The sequence below is a fragment of the Stegostoma tigrinum genome, chromosome 7 (assembly GCF_030684315.1).
Source record: "Stegostoma tigrinum isolate sSteTig4 chromosome 7, sSteTig4.hap1, whole genome shotgun sequence".
Lineage (NCBI taxonomy): Eukaryota > Metazoa > Chordata > Chondrichthyes > Orectolobiformes > Stegostomatidae > Stegostoma > Stegostoma tigrinum.
In genome coordinates, this window is record NC_081360.1 from 18348863 (window position 1) to 18364641 (window position 15779).

Below are 15779 nucleotides of genomic sequence, written 5' to 3' on the forward strand. Positions count from 1 at the left end.
TTGGGGGTTGAGGAGTCAGGTGGTGGAGGCAAGAGTGGGCATGTGTCAAACTGAGTGGATTGTCTATTACGTCCGGCAGCAAGCTTCACATGGTCAGAACCAGGCTTCTTACTTATTCGCTCATGGGACATGGGTAATGTTGGCTGGCCAGCATTTAGTGCCTGCCCCTCGTTTCCCTTGGCAAGATGGTGGTAAGCTGCCTTCTTGAACTGTTGTCGTTCATGTGCTTTACGTTATCCTACTTTGCCCTTTGGGTGGGAATTCCAGAATTTTAACCCAGCAGTGAAGGAGCAGTGACATATTTCCAAGTCGGGATGGTGAGTTGCTTAGCAGTAACTTGCAGGTGGTGACGTTCCCATCAATCTGCTGTCTTTGTCCTTCTAGACAGAAGTGGTTGTGGGTTTGAAAGGTGCCGTCTGAGGAGCTTTGCTGGATTCCTGCAGTACATCTTACGGATCCATGCTGGTACTGAGCAGTGTGTATTAAGGAGTGGATGCTTTTGGATGTGCTGTAAATCAAGTGGGCTGCTTTGTCCTGGAAGGTGTCAGTCTTTGAGTGCTGCTGGAGTTGCACCCACTCAGGCAAGTGGGGAGCATTCATTCTGTCACAAATCCTGACTTGTGCCCTGCAGATGGTGGACAGGCTTTGTGGAGTCAGAGGGTTGGCTACTGTCCACAGTATTCAAAGTCTCCGACCTGCCCCGATATCTAATGTGTTTGTACAGCAAGTCCATTGAGTTTTTGGTCAATGGAAACCCCAAGGATGTTGTTGTCTTCATTGTTGAGACCATTGAGAATAGCAGTTGGAACATCATGTTGAGATTGTACAGGACATTGATGAGGCCACTTTAGGGGTGCGGTGTACAGTTCTGGTTGCTCTGCTGTAGGAAGGATATTGTTAAATAGGAGGGGTTCAGAAAAGATTTACCAGATGTTGCTGGCGCTGAAGGTTTTGAGTTATGTGGAGAGGCTGGATAGGTTTTCACAGGAGCATAGGAGGTTGAGGGTGACCTTATAGAGGTTTAGAAATCATGAGCGGTATAGATAAGGTGAAGAGCAAAGGTCTTTTTTTTTGCCTAAGGTGGGGAAGTTCATAATTAGGAGGCCTTTTTTTTTTAAGGTGAGAGGGGTAGGAATTAAAAGGGACCTGAAGGGCAACGTTTTCACACAGGGTGTGGATTGGGAAGAGGAAAGAACTGCCAAAGGAAGTGGCAGATGTGGATGCAGTTAGGCCATTTATACAGCACTGTACGGATAAGGACATGAACGGGAAAGGTTTGTAGGGATACAGACCAATAGCAGGCAGGGGGGACTATGTTAGATTGGGAATATGGTCGGCACAGACGGGTTGGACCAAAAGGCGTGTTTTTGTGCTGTATGATAGGGTTGTGAATCTTGGGAACCCTGTGCCCCAGTCAGCTGTCGATGCTCCACTGTGGAATATATTTCAGGCAGGGACAGACCTATGGGCTCTCAGGGAATCAAGGGTCCAGGCAGGAAGGTGGAGCTGACCTGCCATGATCATGGTGGATACAGTGGATGACAGCTGTTGGCCATCACAAGTAAGTATTATGGCTCTATAATGTAGCCTTCACAGTGCTGTGTAAAATGGGAAAAAGAGGAGGCCATTCAGCCTTCACAAAGCCCATGCTACAATTTAGTTGTGGCACGGCCGTTACGTGCCTGAATTCAATTTATGCTCCTTGATTCCACATCCCTCAAAACCCTGACCCAACAACAATCTATTAAGTTGAATGTGGAAAATTGTAGTTGACCCCCCCCCCCCCGCCAGCTCGGAGGTAAGGTAGTACACACTTCACCGTACAATCCCCTTAATGGATGATGTAAGGATCTTCCTGGTCTGCAGAATATTTCCATGTAAACGTTTTCTGTTTTAAGTCCTGTTTTACCGGTCACGCTCTATTCTGTGTGAGATTGGCACATGATGAAGTGAAATTTCTTTTGTGAAACAGTTTTTGCAGGCAAGTGGCACTTGGAGAATTTTGGAGCAATGTAACCAACATTTACAGTACCAATCAAAAATGACAAACAGCTACAGTCAGCAATTACAGTTACGTTTCAATTTATCTTGGGGTGTAAGTGTTGTAGGTAACGTCAGCGTTTATTTCCCTTGAGAAGATATTGGTGAGTAACGTTACTGAATTGCTCAGTACGTGGGGGTACAGATACAGTTCTGGCAAGAAAACATTTCCAGCAACACTGAAGTAATGGCGATATATTTCCAAGTCAGGGTGTGAGTAGCTTGGAAAGAAGCTTGCAACTGGTAGCGTTCCGATGTTACTGCTGCCCTTGTCTTTCCGGATGGGAAGTGTTGCTGGTTTGGCAGGTGCCATCCAAGGTGTTTTGGTGAATTTCTGCAGTGCATCTTGCAGATAATACACACTGATGCTATTGCGTGCCAGTGATGGAGGGGGTGAGTATTGAAGGTGGAAATTGGAGTGCCAATCCAGCAGGCAGCTTAAACATAGATGTGTCAAGTTTTTGTGTGCAAACAGCACACTGTGGATGCATTGTTTAAAATGTATTGCGAGGATACACTGTAAGCCTTGCAGTTGCTGTCACATGCACCAAACTTATCTGATATGCTCCTCTGAAGTGAAAATCCCTGAACTCTTTCGGTCTCTGGTTCAAATCCACTTTTCTTTTATTCCACAGGAATCGATATTGTATTATGAAGAGTACAATCTCCAAGTGAGTCAGTGTCATATTTAATGGGATTGAGGTGAAATGCTGTTTGTTCCTGCCGCACTAACTCCATAGTGAGTTACGCAGTTAGAGAATGGGTTAAAAACAATCGATACAGTGTTGGAATGTTCAGAGTCCGATATCAGGGAGTGACAATCAGTCAGTCTCAAAGCTACATGCCTGATTTCCACTCACAACCTTACACACGCCCCGTCGCACACCGTGTCACTCTCTCACCGTGTCACACTCTCACCGTGTCACACTCTCCGTCACACACCATCTCACACACTCACTGTCACATTCCTCATTACTCTCTCACACACACCATCTCACACTCTGTGTCACTCACGGACACACACTCACTGACACACACTGTGTCACTCTCACTGTCACACACTAACTATCACACACTCACTGTCACATACTCACTATTACACTGTCCCCATCCTTCCACCCTTTCCCCCTCCCTCTGACACTCTCCCCCTCCCTTTCACACTCTCCCCCCTCCTGTTACAGTCTACCCTTCCACCCAGCCCTCTTCCCTTCCCTATCACAACCACACAGTAATCCAGAGACGGAGCCCCAATGGTCTGGGAGTGTGGGTTCAAACCTCACCATAACACATTGAAATTGAAAGATAATAAAATGTGAGGCTGGATGAACACAGCAGGCCAAGCAGCATCTCAGGAGCACAAAAGCTGACGTTTCGGGCCTAGACCCTTCATCAGAGAGGGGGGTGGGGGGAGGGTTCTGGAATAAATAGGGAGAGAGGGGGAGGCGGACCGAAGATGGAGAGAAAAGAAGATCGGTGGAGAGGAGATATAGGTGAGGAGGTAGGGAGGGGAGAGGTCAGTCCAGGGAAGACGGACAGGTCAAGGAGGTGGGATGAGGTTAGTAGGTAGGAGATGGAGGTGCGGCTTGGGGTGGGAGGAAGGGATGGGTGAGAGGAAGAACAGGTTAGGGAGGCAGAGACAGGTTGGACTGGTTTTGGGATGCAGTTGGTGGAGGGGAAGAGCTGGGCTGGTTGTGTGGTGCAGTGGGGGGAGGGGACGAACTGGGCTGATTTAGGGATGCAGTAGGGGAAGGGGAGATTTTGAAACTGGTGAAGTCCACATTGATACCATTAGGCTGCAGGGTTCCCAGGCGGAATATGAGTTGCTGTTCCTGCAACCTTCGGATGGCATCATTGTGGCAGTGCAGGAGGCCCATGATGGACATGTCATCCAGAGAATGGGAGGGGGAGTGGAAATGGTTTGCGACCGGGAGGTGCAGTTGTTTGTTGTGAACTAAGCGGAGGTGTTCTGCAAAGCGGTCCCCAAGCCTCCGCTTGGTTTCCCCAATGTAGAGGAAGCCACACCGGGTACAATGGATGCAGTATACCACATTGGCAGATGTGCAGGTGAACCTCTGCTTAATGTGGAATGTCATCTTGGGGCCTGGGATAGGGGTGAGGGAGGAGGTGTGGGGGCAAGTGTAGCATTTCCTGCGGTTGCAGGGGAAGGTGCCGGGTGTGGTGGGGTTGGAGGGCAGTGTGGAGCGAACAAGGGAGTCACGGAGAGAGTGCTCTCTCCGGAAAGCAGACAGGGGTGGGGATGGAAAAATGTCTTGGGTGGTGGGGTCGGATTGTAAATGGCGAAAGTGTCAGAGGATGATGCGTTGTATCCGGAGGTTGGTAGGGTGGTGTGTGAGAACGAGGGGGATCCTCTTAGGGCGGTTGTGGCGGGGCGGGTGTGAGGGATGTGTTGCGGGAAATACGGGAGACGCGGTCAAGGGCGTTCTCGATCACTGTGGGGGGAAAGTTGCGGTCCTTAAAGAACTTGGACATCTGGGATGTGCGGGAGTGGAATGTCTTATTGTGGGAGCAGATGCGGAGGAATTGGGAATAGGGGATGGAATTTTTGCAGGAGGGTGTTTGGGAGGAGGTGTATTCTAGGTAGCTGTGGGAGTCGGTGGGCTTGAAATGGACATCAGTTACAAGCTGGTTGCCTGAGATGGAGGCACCTATACTCTCCACCTATACTCTCTCCACCTATCTTCTTTACTCTCCATCTTCGGTCCGCCTCCCCCTCTCTCCCTATTTATTCCAGAACCCTCTCCCCATCCCCCTCTCTGATGAAAGGTCTAGGCCCGAAACGTCAGCTTTTGTGCTCCTGAGATGCTGCTTGGCCTGCTGTGTTCATCCAGCCTCACATTTTATTATCTTGGAATTCTCCAGCATCTGCAGTTCCCATTATCTCTGATACACTGAAATTGAAATTCTGTTTTGAAATCTGGACTAAAAGGCAGGCTAATGGTCATCACAAAACCACTGTCAATCGTTGTTAAGAAATAATCAAGTTCACTAATGTCCTTTAGGGAGGGAAACTGCCATCCTTACCTGGTCTAGCCTACATGCGACTCCAGACCCACAGCAAAGTGGTCGACTGTTAACTGCCCTCTGGGCAATTAGGGATGGGCAATAAATGCTGCCTGGCTAGTGACGCCCTCACCCCGTGAACGAATATAAGAGACTGGTCCTAACCACTCTATTGCTCCCTGTTCTTGCCGTTCCCCCAGTGCCTGAGCTCACCGCAATGCGTTGAACCCAAAGTCCAGGCACCATTTACAAAACCATCGCCAACTTTGCCCTGACCATGGCAGTGTGTGTCCAGCCCCTTCTCTCGACATTGGAGTCAGGCTTACGTTGTGTACACTTCTGCTTCTGGCAGTGCAGTGCGTCCACCTCCCCAACCCCGCCAACGCCATGTCCCTTCCCACCTCCTCCCCAACCCCTGCAGGTGCCATCTCCTGTCTGAATTATGTTCCCCGGTAACATCCTGCACATGGCAGCACCATCTAATGGAGGGGGCAGGCGTGGAGTTGGGAAGCCTGCACTCGCTGATCTGGAGGCCAGGCCTATGCTGTGGACACAGGCCCGAAGCCCGGGAGTGAGTTAATTACCCATTCAGGGTGTCCCAGTGTGAGGCCTTACCGATTACAACCGCGGGGGGGGGGGCGGGCGGGGTCGGCAGTGGGGGAGGTGATGATGCACGGGCGCTTCCTCAGCAATGACACGCCAGACCGTTGCCCTCTCAAACGGTTTGATCGTCGATGTTTTCCAAGCTGCTGTTTCTCTGTTTCAGTTGTTTCCTTTTCCCCGCTTTCCCCCACCCCCTTCCACAGGAAAGGCACCACCGTCCAGAGGAAGGGGTCAAGGTAAGTGAAGCGTTTGATTGATGTAACGTTGACCGTTCTCGGGCGCGGGAGACGCATTCAGGATTTTCGCCGCTTTCAGCCAGCCCCAAAATGGATCCCAAACTGCACCGCTGTCAGGGCACTCGGCTGGGCAACGGTGACGCAGCAACCACGAGGCGGGACGCCCTTCCGCCTGGTTGAACAGCGGAACCCGGTCAGCACGGACGGGTTGGGCCGAAGGGCCCGTTTCCGTGCGGTGCAAACTCACAAACATTTCCGGAGGTCAGCCAAAGAGAGAGTGAGAGGGAAAAAAAAACGAGCAGTTTTGCATCATCGGGGGAGGTGTGGGGGAGAACGCACGCTGCATCTGAGAGTGGACAGTGACTCCAGAGTCCGGAGGCCCAGGGGTGATCTTGCAGAGGCTTATGAAATCATGAGGGGCGTGGATGGGGTGAATAGACAAGGCTTTTTCCCCTGGGGCTGGGGGAGTTCAAAACTAGCGGGCATAGGTTTAAGGTGAGAGGGAAAAGATTTAAAAGGGACCTAAGGGGCAACATTTTTACACAGAGGGTGTTGAGTGTATGGAATGAGCTGTCAGAGGGAGTGGTGGAAGATAATACAACATTTAAAAGGCATTTAGATGGGCCTGTGAGTAGGAAGGGTTTAGAGGGAAATGGACCAAATGCTGGTAAATGGGACTAGCTAAATTTAGGATATCTGGTGGGTAAGGCAGAGTTGGACTGAAGGGTCTGTTTCTGTGCTGTACAAGTCTATGACTCAACAACATAAACATACTGACTGGACATTAGGGTGTGGAAGGGTGCATTTCTGAATGGAGGGCTGTGACTAATGGCGTTCCTCGGGAATCAGTGTTGGGACCTTTGCTGTTTGTAACATGTACAAACGAGTTGGAGGAAAATGTACCAGGTATGATTAGTAAGTTTGCCGATGGCACAGAGGTTCGTGGAATTCTGGCTAGGGATGAGGACCATCACAGGATACAGCAGCATATAGATCAGTTGGTGACTTGGGCAGAGAGATGGCAGATGGAGTTTAATCTGGAAAAGTATGAGTTCTGATGCATTTTGGAAGGTCTAATCCAGATGGAAATTACATAGTAAATGGCAGAACCCTTAAGAGTACTGATAGGCAGAGGGATCTGGGTGTACAGGTACACAGGGGTCACTGAAAGTGGCAACGCAGGTGGAAGAGGTAGTCAACGAGGCCCACGGCATGTTTGCCTTCATTGGTCGGGGCATTGAGTTTAAAAATTGGCAGGTAACGTTGCAGCTTTATGGAACCTTAGCTGGGCTGCATTTGGAGTGTTGTGTTCAACTCAGGCTTTCACACAGCCAGAAGGGTGTGGGGGGGGGCTTCGAAGAGAAAGATTTACCAGGTTGTTGCCTGGTAGGGAGGGCACTAGCTGTGAGGAGACGTTGGAGAAACTTGGGCTGTTCTCACAGGAATGACGGAGCTTGAGGGGGATGGGGGGGGGGTGACCTGCTGGAGGTGTACAAGAATATGAAGGGCAGAGTGGACAGCCAGAAGCTTTTCCCCAGGGTGGAAGAGTCAGTTACGGGGGCCACGGGCTTAAGGTGCGAGGGGCAAGGTTTGAAGGTGATGTACGAGGCAAGTTTTTTTACACAAGAGGGTGGAAGGTGCCTGGAACTCGCTGGTGGGGGAGGCAGTGGAAGCAGATACCATGGTGATTTTTAAAGGGTGTCTTGACAAACACATGAATAGGATGGGAATATGGTCCCCTGGAAGGGTCGGGGGTTTTAGTTGTGAGGGGCAGCATGTCGGTGCAGGCTTGAAGGGCCAGATCAGGTGGAAGAAGACTGCAGGAGCCGGGGGAGAGAGTGTAGATGGAGAATTGACTTCACTTTAAAAGTCGCCTCCCACCCAATGTCCCGGCTGATACTTACCCCTCACGACGAGAGGCTACCTGGTCATCAACGCGGTGCAGTTAGGGAGAGCTTGGCGAGCACAAATTGCCTGACACTTTTCCTCCGCGACAGCAGCAGCAGCCATTCGGGGTGGGGGGAGACTTCATCGGCTGTGAAGGAGTTCAGGGACGGACGTGAAGGTGCTGTGTATAAACGCTGGAATTGTCCAGCCCGGGGATCAGCGACAAGGGTGAAGGGTAAAGACGAACTCCGGTTGCCGCGCCGCGTGGACCAGTGGCAGCGGGTGGCTGCTGGCAAGGCACGCCCTCACGTTCAGACCCCTTGCCCTCTCAGGTCCACAAGACATTCCGCGCCATGGCGAAGAAGGTGGTTTTGATGTGCCGGGTCTGCATGCATCTGCGCGTGGCGTCGAAAGCCTTCATGGAGGTCTGGGCGACGTTGGCGAAGTATGCCAGCAAGCAGCAAACGGAAGAGGTGAGGCCGTTCGTCGGTGGGAACATAGACTGCTACATAGAAAGAGTCCATCGATGCCACCTGCCTGGGCCCACCCTCTGCAACTGCAGCCTAGCCCTGCCCTTTCCCCTGTGGCCCCAGTCAATGTCTCTTCTTCAAATCATTACCCAATTCCCACAATTGAACCTACCTCCTTTCAGTCATGACCCTTTGCCATTAGAAATATTTCTCCCTATTACTTTGTCCTGACTCCTCGTGATTCTTGAACAGCTTTCACCTTTCACCTCTGAACCTTATGTGAGAAGACCAGCCCCTGTTGGCGATTCAGGTTGAATAAAACTGGCTGAGGTGAAGGACCCTTGCAAAAGGGAAGCCGCATTGAGCTATTTACAGGTCATTGTGGAGGCTGTGGGACAGACTGGAATAGAATAAGACAGGCATTGACAGGATTAGGGGACCATGGCATTAACTAATGAGATGGTCCTGTCTTAACCTGATGGTCCTTCCAATTGGCTCAAATCTTCCAGTATCTGTATTGTTGAATTCGGGATGGAAATTGGGAATGCATGTCACAAACCCACAGATATCCTCACACATACACATGCACAAACACACACACAGATACACACACATATCCTCACACAGACATATTATCACACACACAGACACGCCCACACACCCACAGAAACCCTCACACACTATACGGACACACAGATATTCTTATATGCACACATAGAGATATCCTCTCGCACAAAGACACAGACACACGCACACATATTTTTACACAGACACATATCCTCACACACACAGACATGTGCACACACACACATATCCTCACACGCACAGACACATGCACACACACACATATCCTCTTACACACACCCACAGAAACCCTCACACACATATATATATGTATATATACACACACAAATATTCTTACATGCACACATGGAGATACATACACACACACACTCGCGCACACACACACACACACACACACACACACATATCCTCACACACACATATAGAAATCAGACCTTTCTGAAGAAGGGTCCCGACCTGAAACATCAGCTTTCCTCTGATGCTGCCTGGCCTGCTGTGTTCATCCAGCTCTACACCTTGTTAGCGTCACTGAACTGATGTCCCAACTGTCCTTCTTGACTTGACCCAACCAAACCCAACTTTCACTCCCACCACCACTTGCCCAACATGACCTGATTACTCCCACTCCCCAGACACCACCCAACTACCATGATCCACACTGGTTAATGGGCTTCATTTCTAGATGCTGGTAGTTTACCCTGCGTTAGGCATTTTTGAACCTTGCGAATCCATGAATACAAGGCAGGTTTCAAGATGTGAGGAACAAAAACAGAAGTTGCTGCAAAAGCTGAACTGGTCTGGCAGCGTCTGTGAAGAAAATGTCAGAGTTAATGTTTAGGGTCTGTTGACAGGTGAAGTTCTGAGGAAGGGTCACCGGACCCGAAACGATAACTATGATATTTTCTTTACGGATGCTGCCAGACCTGCTGAGTATTTCCAGCAACTTCTGTTTTTACAGCATCTGCAGATTTGTCGGTTTTCAAGATGTGAGGCTGATCACCTGTCCCCTGTCCATCTTTAGCCCCATTTCAGTTTAGCTCCTGCTGTGGATCATTTGCTCGACATGACCAAACACAGACAAGACAGTATACTGCACTCCCTGGTCAACTCAGCCATGTCAGGATGCAAGATGCAAACCAGAATCCAGCTATTTCCAGGAGCTCTGTGTGTGTGTGTGTGTGTGTGTGTGTGTGTCTGCGTTGATGGCTGTATTCATGTGTTTGTGTGCGTGAATGTACACGCACATATGTGTGTGTGTGAGAGAGAGTGTATGTAAGTGAGTGTGTGTGAGAGTGTGTACATGTGTGTATGTGTGAGTATGCGAGTGTGAGTATGCGAGTGTATGTATGTTTGTGACAGTGTGTGTTTGAGAGTGTGTATGTGTGTGAGCGAGACAGTCTGTGTGTGAGTGTGTGTGAGAGTGTGTATCTGTGTATGTGTGAGTGTAAGTGTGAGTATGTGTGTGTGTATGCGAGTGTGTGTATGCACATGTGCGTATGTGTGTGACAGTGTGTGTTTGAGAGTGTGTATGTGTGTGAGCGAGACAGTGTGTGTGCATGTGCGTGTGTGACTGTGTGTGTGAGAGTGTGTATCTGTGTGTGTGAGAGTATGTGTCTGTGAGTGTGTGTGAGAGAGTGTATGTGTGTGTGTGTGTGAGAGAGTGTGTGTGTGTGTGAGAGAGTGTGTGTGTGTGTGAGAGAGTGTGTGTGTGTGTGTGTGTGTGTGAGAGAGTGTGTGTGTGTGTGTGTGTGTGTGAGAGAGTGTATGTGTGTGTGTGTGTGTGAGAGAGTGTATGTGTGTGTGTGTGTGAGAGAGTGTGTGTGTGTGTGTGTGAGAGAGTGTATGTGTGTGTGTGTGTGAGTGTATGTGTGTGTGTGTGTGTGTGTGTGTGAGAGAGTGTGTGTGTGGCAAGAGAGTGTGTGCGCGAGAGTGCGTGTGTGCGTGAGAGAGTGTGTGTCTGTATGCGAGTGTATGTATGTTTGTGTGTGTGTGTGCGTCTATGTATGTGTGTGTATATGCGAGTGTGTGTGTGTGTCTGTCTGTCTGTCTGTATGTGTGTATGTGTTCCAGTGTAAGGAGGGGCCCATCACTCTGTTGGGGTAGCCATTTGACTACACCTTCCCAGCTCGTAATGATTCAATACTTGTCCTTGAAAAGCTGCCTTCTGAAAGGTACATTGCTTACAGCTTCACCTACTCCATGTTGTCGCAACTCCGGCTGTTTAAATAAGCCTCTCCTGAATTCCTGACTGACTTAATTAGCGATGAATACTTACAGCCCCTCCTACATTTAGAACTTTTCCCTGACCTTCCCACAACTGAGAAACGCCTCTTCTACATCTGCCCTATTGAATCTCTTCATAATTTTATAACAAGCTCCATTGGAATCCACCACTCTCCTTTTTCTCAAACAGAGAGCCTCATCCGGTATCATTTTTCCTGTTGTGGTAGCTCTCTCATCATCTAGTTTCATACCTGGCCCTGTGCCTCTCCAGACTATTTATCGCGCAGGGAGTCAGAATTGTGCACAGCGCCCCAAGTCTTGGTTAACCTTTCACCTATCCGCAAGGTTTTTAGCTGTAGTTTGCTCTCCTCTCGATGTGCAATGGGTCCCACCAACTTCTCGTTGCCTTCCCCCAGCAATGCAGCCATAGCAACACGATGCGATCCCAGTTGTAGAAGGTTCTGGAACAATGTTGGCCGTCAAAATTAGTCACAAGTTAAGACAAAACCCAATGGCAATAAAAGAACATTTGTGGAGGGGTGTAAAATCTGTTCACGTGGGCCCACCTTAAGCGAACAGATGTCTAGGAGTTGTGGGGCTAATGGGTAGCTCTACCAAAGAGCTGTATTAGGCACAATGGGCTGAACAACCTCGTTCTGTGCTCTACCGCTCTATTGTGGTATGAGGTGGCCTAGTGGTATTATCGCTGGGCCATTAACCCAGAGACCCAGATAGTGTCCCGGGGATCCGGGTTCGAATCCCGCCATGGCAGACGATGGAATTTGAATTCAATAAAATGTCTGGAATTTAAGAATCTAATGATGATCATGAATCCATTGTCGATTGTTGGGAAAATCCCATCTAGGTTCACTCATGTCCTTCGTGGAAGGGAACTGCCATCCTTACCTGGTCTGGCCGACATGTGACTCCAGACCCACAGCAATGTGGTTGACTCTGAACTGCCCCCTGGACAATTAGGGATGGGGCAATAAATGCTGCCTGGCCAGCGACGTCCTCACCCCGTGAATGAGTAAAGAATAAAGTTCATGATGCAAATAGGAGGCAATTCTACAGGACAACAAGATTTTAATTGCAGAACGATAATCTCGAACCTTAGCTGTTCTAGTTAAGCTACAACTCAAGGACAAACGCCTCATTCAGAGGAACAGCAGACAATATTTGTCAGCCAAGAGTGACACCAAGAGTGAGCACTTGATAGGGCAGTGGGGCTAAAATGCTGTGGAACTGTATTGAATAAGGGATTGTGTATGAGTTCCCAGGCCACAAATATATCTGTCTCAATTTTGAATTGACTGTGCACTTTGGGGAGCCTAGATTTCCTTGTTGCTCTTCCCATGGCAACATCTCAGCCAATCAGAGTGGACTTGTCAACCAATCAGCACTCTTTCCTCCTCTAGAATAAATTGTTGTGACCATTTGGAATATGTTATTCTCGCAAGGGTCCAAAACAAAAAGCAACGGCAAAATCTGTCCTCAGCAATATTTAAGAACTTTTTCTTTTGTTAGTTGTAAAACCCGTCAGTTTTTACCGCAGACTGTCCCTCCTTTCCTCCTGCCCACACCACCACCACCCCCACCACCCAACCCCTACAGGACGTCATAAAGATTAACATCTCTCTTTTTTCATTCAAACAGGAACAGAGAGAAAGCAGCAAAGCAGCTTTTGATGTCCAGTACTTCAAGACACAACACGTAAGCCTGCCCCATAGATTCCCAGCTCAATTAATGCACAGAGTGAACATTAAGAGAAAGACAAATTCAGGCCCTGGTGAGGAAGCTTGTTACTGTTGACGTTTCAGTTACCAGGAGACGAACCCCTTGGCTTCGCGCACCTCATTATCTCGGATCTATGCAGGGACGATACCAGTTTCTATGCATGTCAGAACTTTATTTACACTGCTTTAATATAGCACTGCACAAACAAAATACCTGCTCTCTGGTTTCCAGCCCAGGCTTCCAGCTCCGTACTAGAGATAATAGGAACTGCTGATGCTGGAGAATCCGAGACAACAAGGTGTGGAGCTGGATGAACACAACAGGCCAAGCAGCATCTTGGGAGCAGGAAGGCTGACGTTTCAGGCCTCTAGGCCCAAAATGTCATCTTTCCTGCACCTTAAGATGTTGCTTGGCCTGCTGTGTTTATCCAGCTCCACACTTTGTTGTTCCAGCTCTGTACTGCTGGGCTTCATGGGGCAGGACCCTCTGGTGAGTGAGGCTCTGAGCTCTGAAGCAGCAATGGTTGCTGGGGGGTTTGGGGTGGGGAAGTTCAAGCTGATTTTTCACACCAACAAGGCTCCATCCAATGTGTTTTTTTTTCCGACGCGGCCTAGTGGACTGCTCTCTGAGGCCCAACTACAGGGTGTACAATGAAAGGCCTGTGCCCGGGTAGCCGCTCGCTTCCTGTTTAGAGAATCCCTGTGTTTCCATCGACCTCACCCACATTCAGTTGCCCCCCTCACCTCCGCAACACGCAGTGGAGAATTTCCCCCATTGCCCTCCACACCCCCCACACCACCAACCCCACCCCCACCCAGCTACAACACCCCACAGTCTCAACAACTCTCATATCCCCCAAATACTGACTCTGTGCTCACACCCAAGTCTGGGGCACTGGAGGAAACGCAATTCCACAGCTTGGCTTACTTCTCTGTTGTTGTGTGGGGGCGGGGGAGCAGAATAAAATACAGTTCAGGAGTGTGAATATCACTGGAAAGGACAGCAATTGCTTTCCCTGAGATGTATTTCATTCATAACATTTATCAATGGAAATATCATTAAAAAAACAGGAACAGCAGTAGGCCACCCAGCCCATTGAGTCTCTCTTGGTGTTTCATACGATCGAACACTTCAATGCCTTTTATCCACCCCGTTCCCTGGATACCATTAATGACCATGGCAAGTTGCCGGTACGTTAAGGTGCAAATCGGATTAGTGTTTTGTAATGCCATGTGTTAGTCACGACAATTAAAATTACAGCCAACAATTACAAGATTCAATCCACGTCGATCGTACAGTTTGGGAGTAGGGGGTTTTACACAGTTACAAGCCCCTTGGTGTCCTGGTGGCTGTGGCCCCTCGACATGTTGCCCTAGACCATAGAAGGTGGAAGTGTGCAGCAGTCAGTCTTTTTGTAAGAAAAAGACCACTGTGTCACTCCCTCTCCAGAACGGCTTTGCAAAAGCACGTCCCAGGAGGTAGTGGACCATAGACTCTTGGCCAACACAGCCATCTTGAAGGCCACGTCTGTGAGGGGGAGGGGAGGGTGGGAATTCTACCATTGCCCTACCTTTTGGAAGGTGGTAATGGCACACCTTCTGGGACTGGGTGCTGAAGATAGCATCACGGCGCTCGCACGGTGCAGTTCCAGGTCTTTTACTGACGCAGCTTCCCCATCTCTGGAGCAGATCACTGCGTTTGGAGCCCCTGTCAATCTCTCCCTGACCCAATGTGAAAGCGGAAGTGTCTGGGCTTTTGTTTGTGACTGATACTCGTTTTGCATCCGCAGAATAGATTTCCTATCAGAGCGATTCAGGTGGCCATGAAGGTACCTGAGCAGCGGTCGATGGAGGATTTGGAGCTAGTCTTGACTTCTCTCCGAACTCTGTTGAGCATCAGACACTACAGCAAGTCCTACCAGCTCACGCTGGCCAAAATAATGCGATACGAACGGTAAAGGGAGAGAGGGGGAAAAAAAGACATTTGTAGGGAAAGGGCGAAGGTCTAAGTGAGTCACTCTTGCAGAGAGCCAGCACCGACCGATGGGCCAAGTGGCTTCCATTTCCGTGTTGTATCCCTACTGTGATTCTCTGCACCCAGCAGAATCAGTCAGCGTTTGAGCGAAGCTTTAGTAAGTGCAGTGTTCTGCCACCGAGACCCAGTTAATAGTCACCTCACCTTTGGTTTAACATATCCATGCATTAAATTTCAGCCCCTTACGTGGGTTTTGATGTAAACCTATGGTTTAGCACCAACTTCAGTGTCTATCCTTCCCTGCCCAGAAGCCAATTCCTCATCAGGGATGAGCCTAGTTTCCTCCCTTTAACATCGACATGCCCAGCGATGCCATCACGCGCGCCGCTGAGGCAGATGGGACTTGAACCTGGGTGTACTGGTCCAGAGGTGCGGATACTACTGCTTGCACCGCAAGATCCCTCGGGGGCCACGGCTCTTTCTTAAAGCAGAACCCACCAAATTGGCCGAACAATAACTAATTAAACGAGGTTACTCACAACACGTTATTATCTTGGATTCTCCAGCATCTGCAGTTCCCGTTATTACTCACAACGCCCGCTGGGGGCAGTGTCACATTTAGAAAGTAAAGGAAGTAAAAGAGGGAGCTGAAACAAAAACGGAGTTATAGAGTCATACAACACAGAAACACACCCTTCGGTCCAGCTGATCTGTGCTGACCAGATATCCCAATCTGACCATGTCCCATTGGCCTGCATTTGGTCCATGCCCCTGAACCCTTCATATTTATGTACCGAGCCAGATGCCTTTTAAATATAATAATCATATCTGCCTCCACCACCCCCTCTGGCGGTTTGTTCCATGCACACACTACCCACTGTGTGGAAAATGTTTCCCCTCATGTCCTTTTCACATCTTTCCCCTCTCACCTGATGCCTGTGTCCTTCAGGTTTTGGACTCCCCTCCTCTGGGGAAAAAAGACTTCGGCTATTCATCCTATCCA

At 49.4% G+C, this 15779-nt stretch overlaps 1 protein-coding gene across 1 annotated transcript in view; it reads left to right on the forward strand.

Annotated features, from left to right (window-relative positions):
* The first annotated feature begins 6096 nt into the window (after positions 1–6096).
* LOC125453953 (cyclic nucleotide-binding domain-containing protein 2-like) overlaps positions 6097–15779 on the forward strand; it is a 38879-nt gene continuing 29196 nt past the window's right edge. The window contains exons 1-3 of the mRNA XM_059647076.1: positions 6097–8260; positions 12722–12778; positions 14592–14755. Of these exons, the coding sequence (XP_059503059.1) occupies positions 8141–8260; positions 12722–12778; positions 14592–14755 (341 nt within the window). The 5' untranslated portion in view covers positions 6097–8140. The remainder of the gene's footprint in view (positions 8261–12721; positions 12779–14591; positions 14756–15779) is intronic.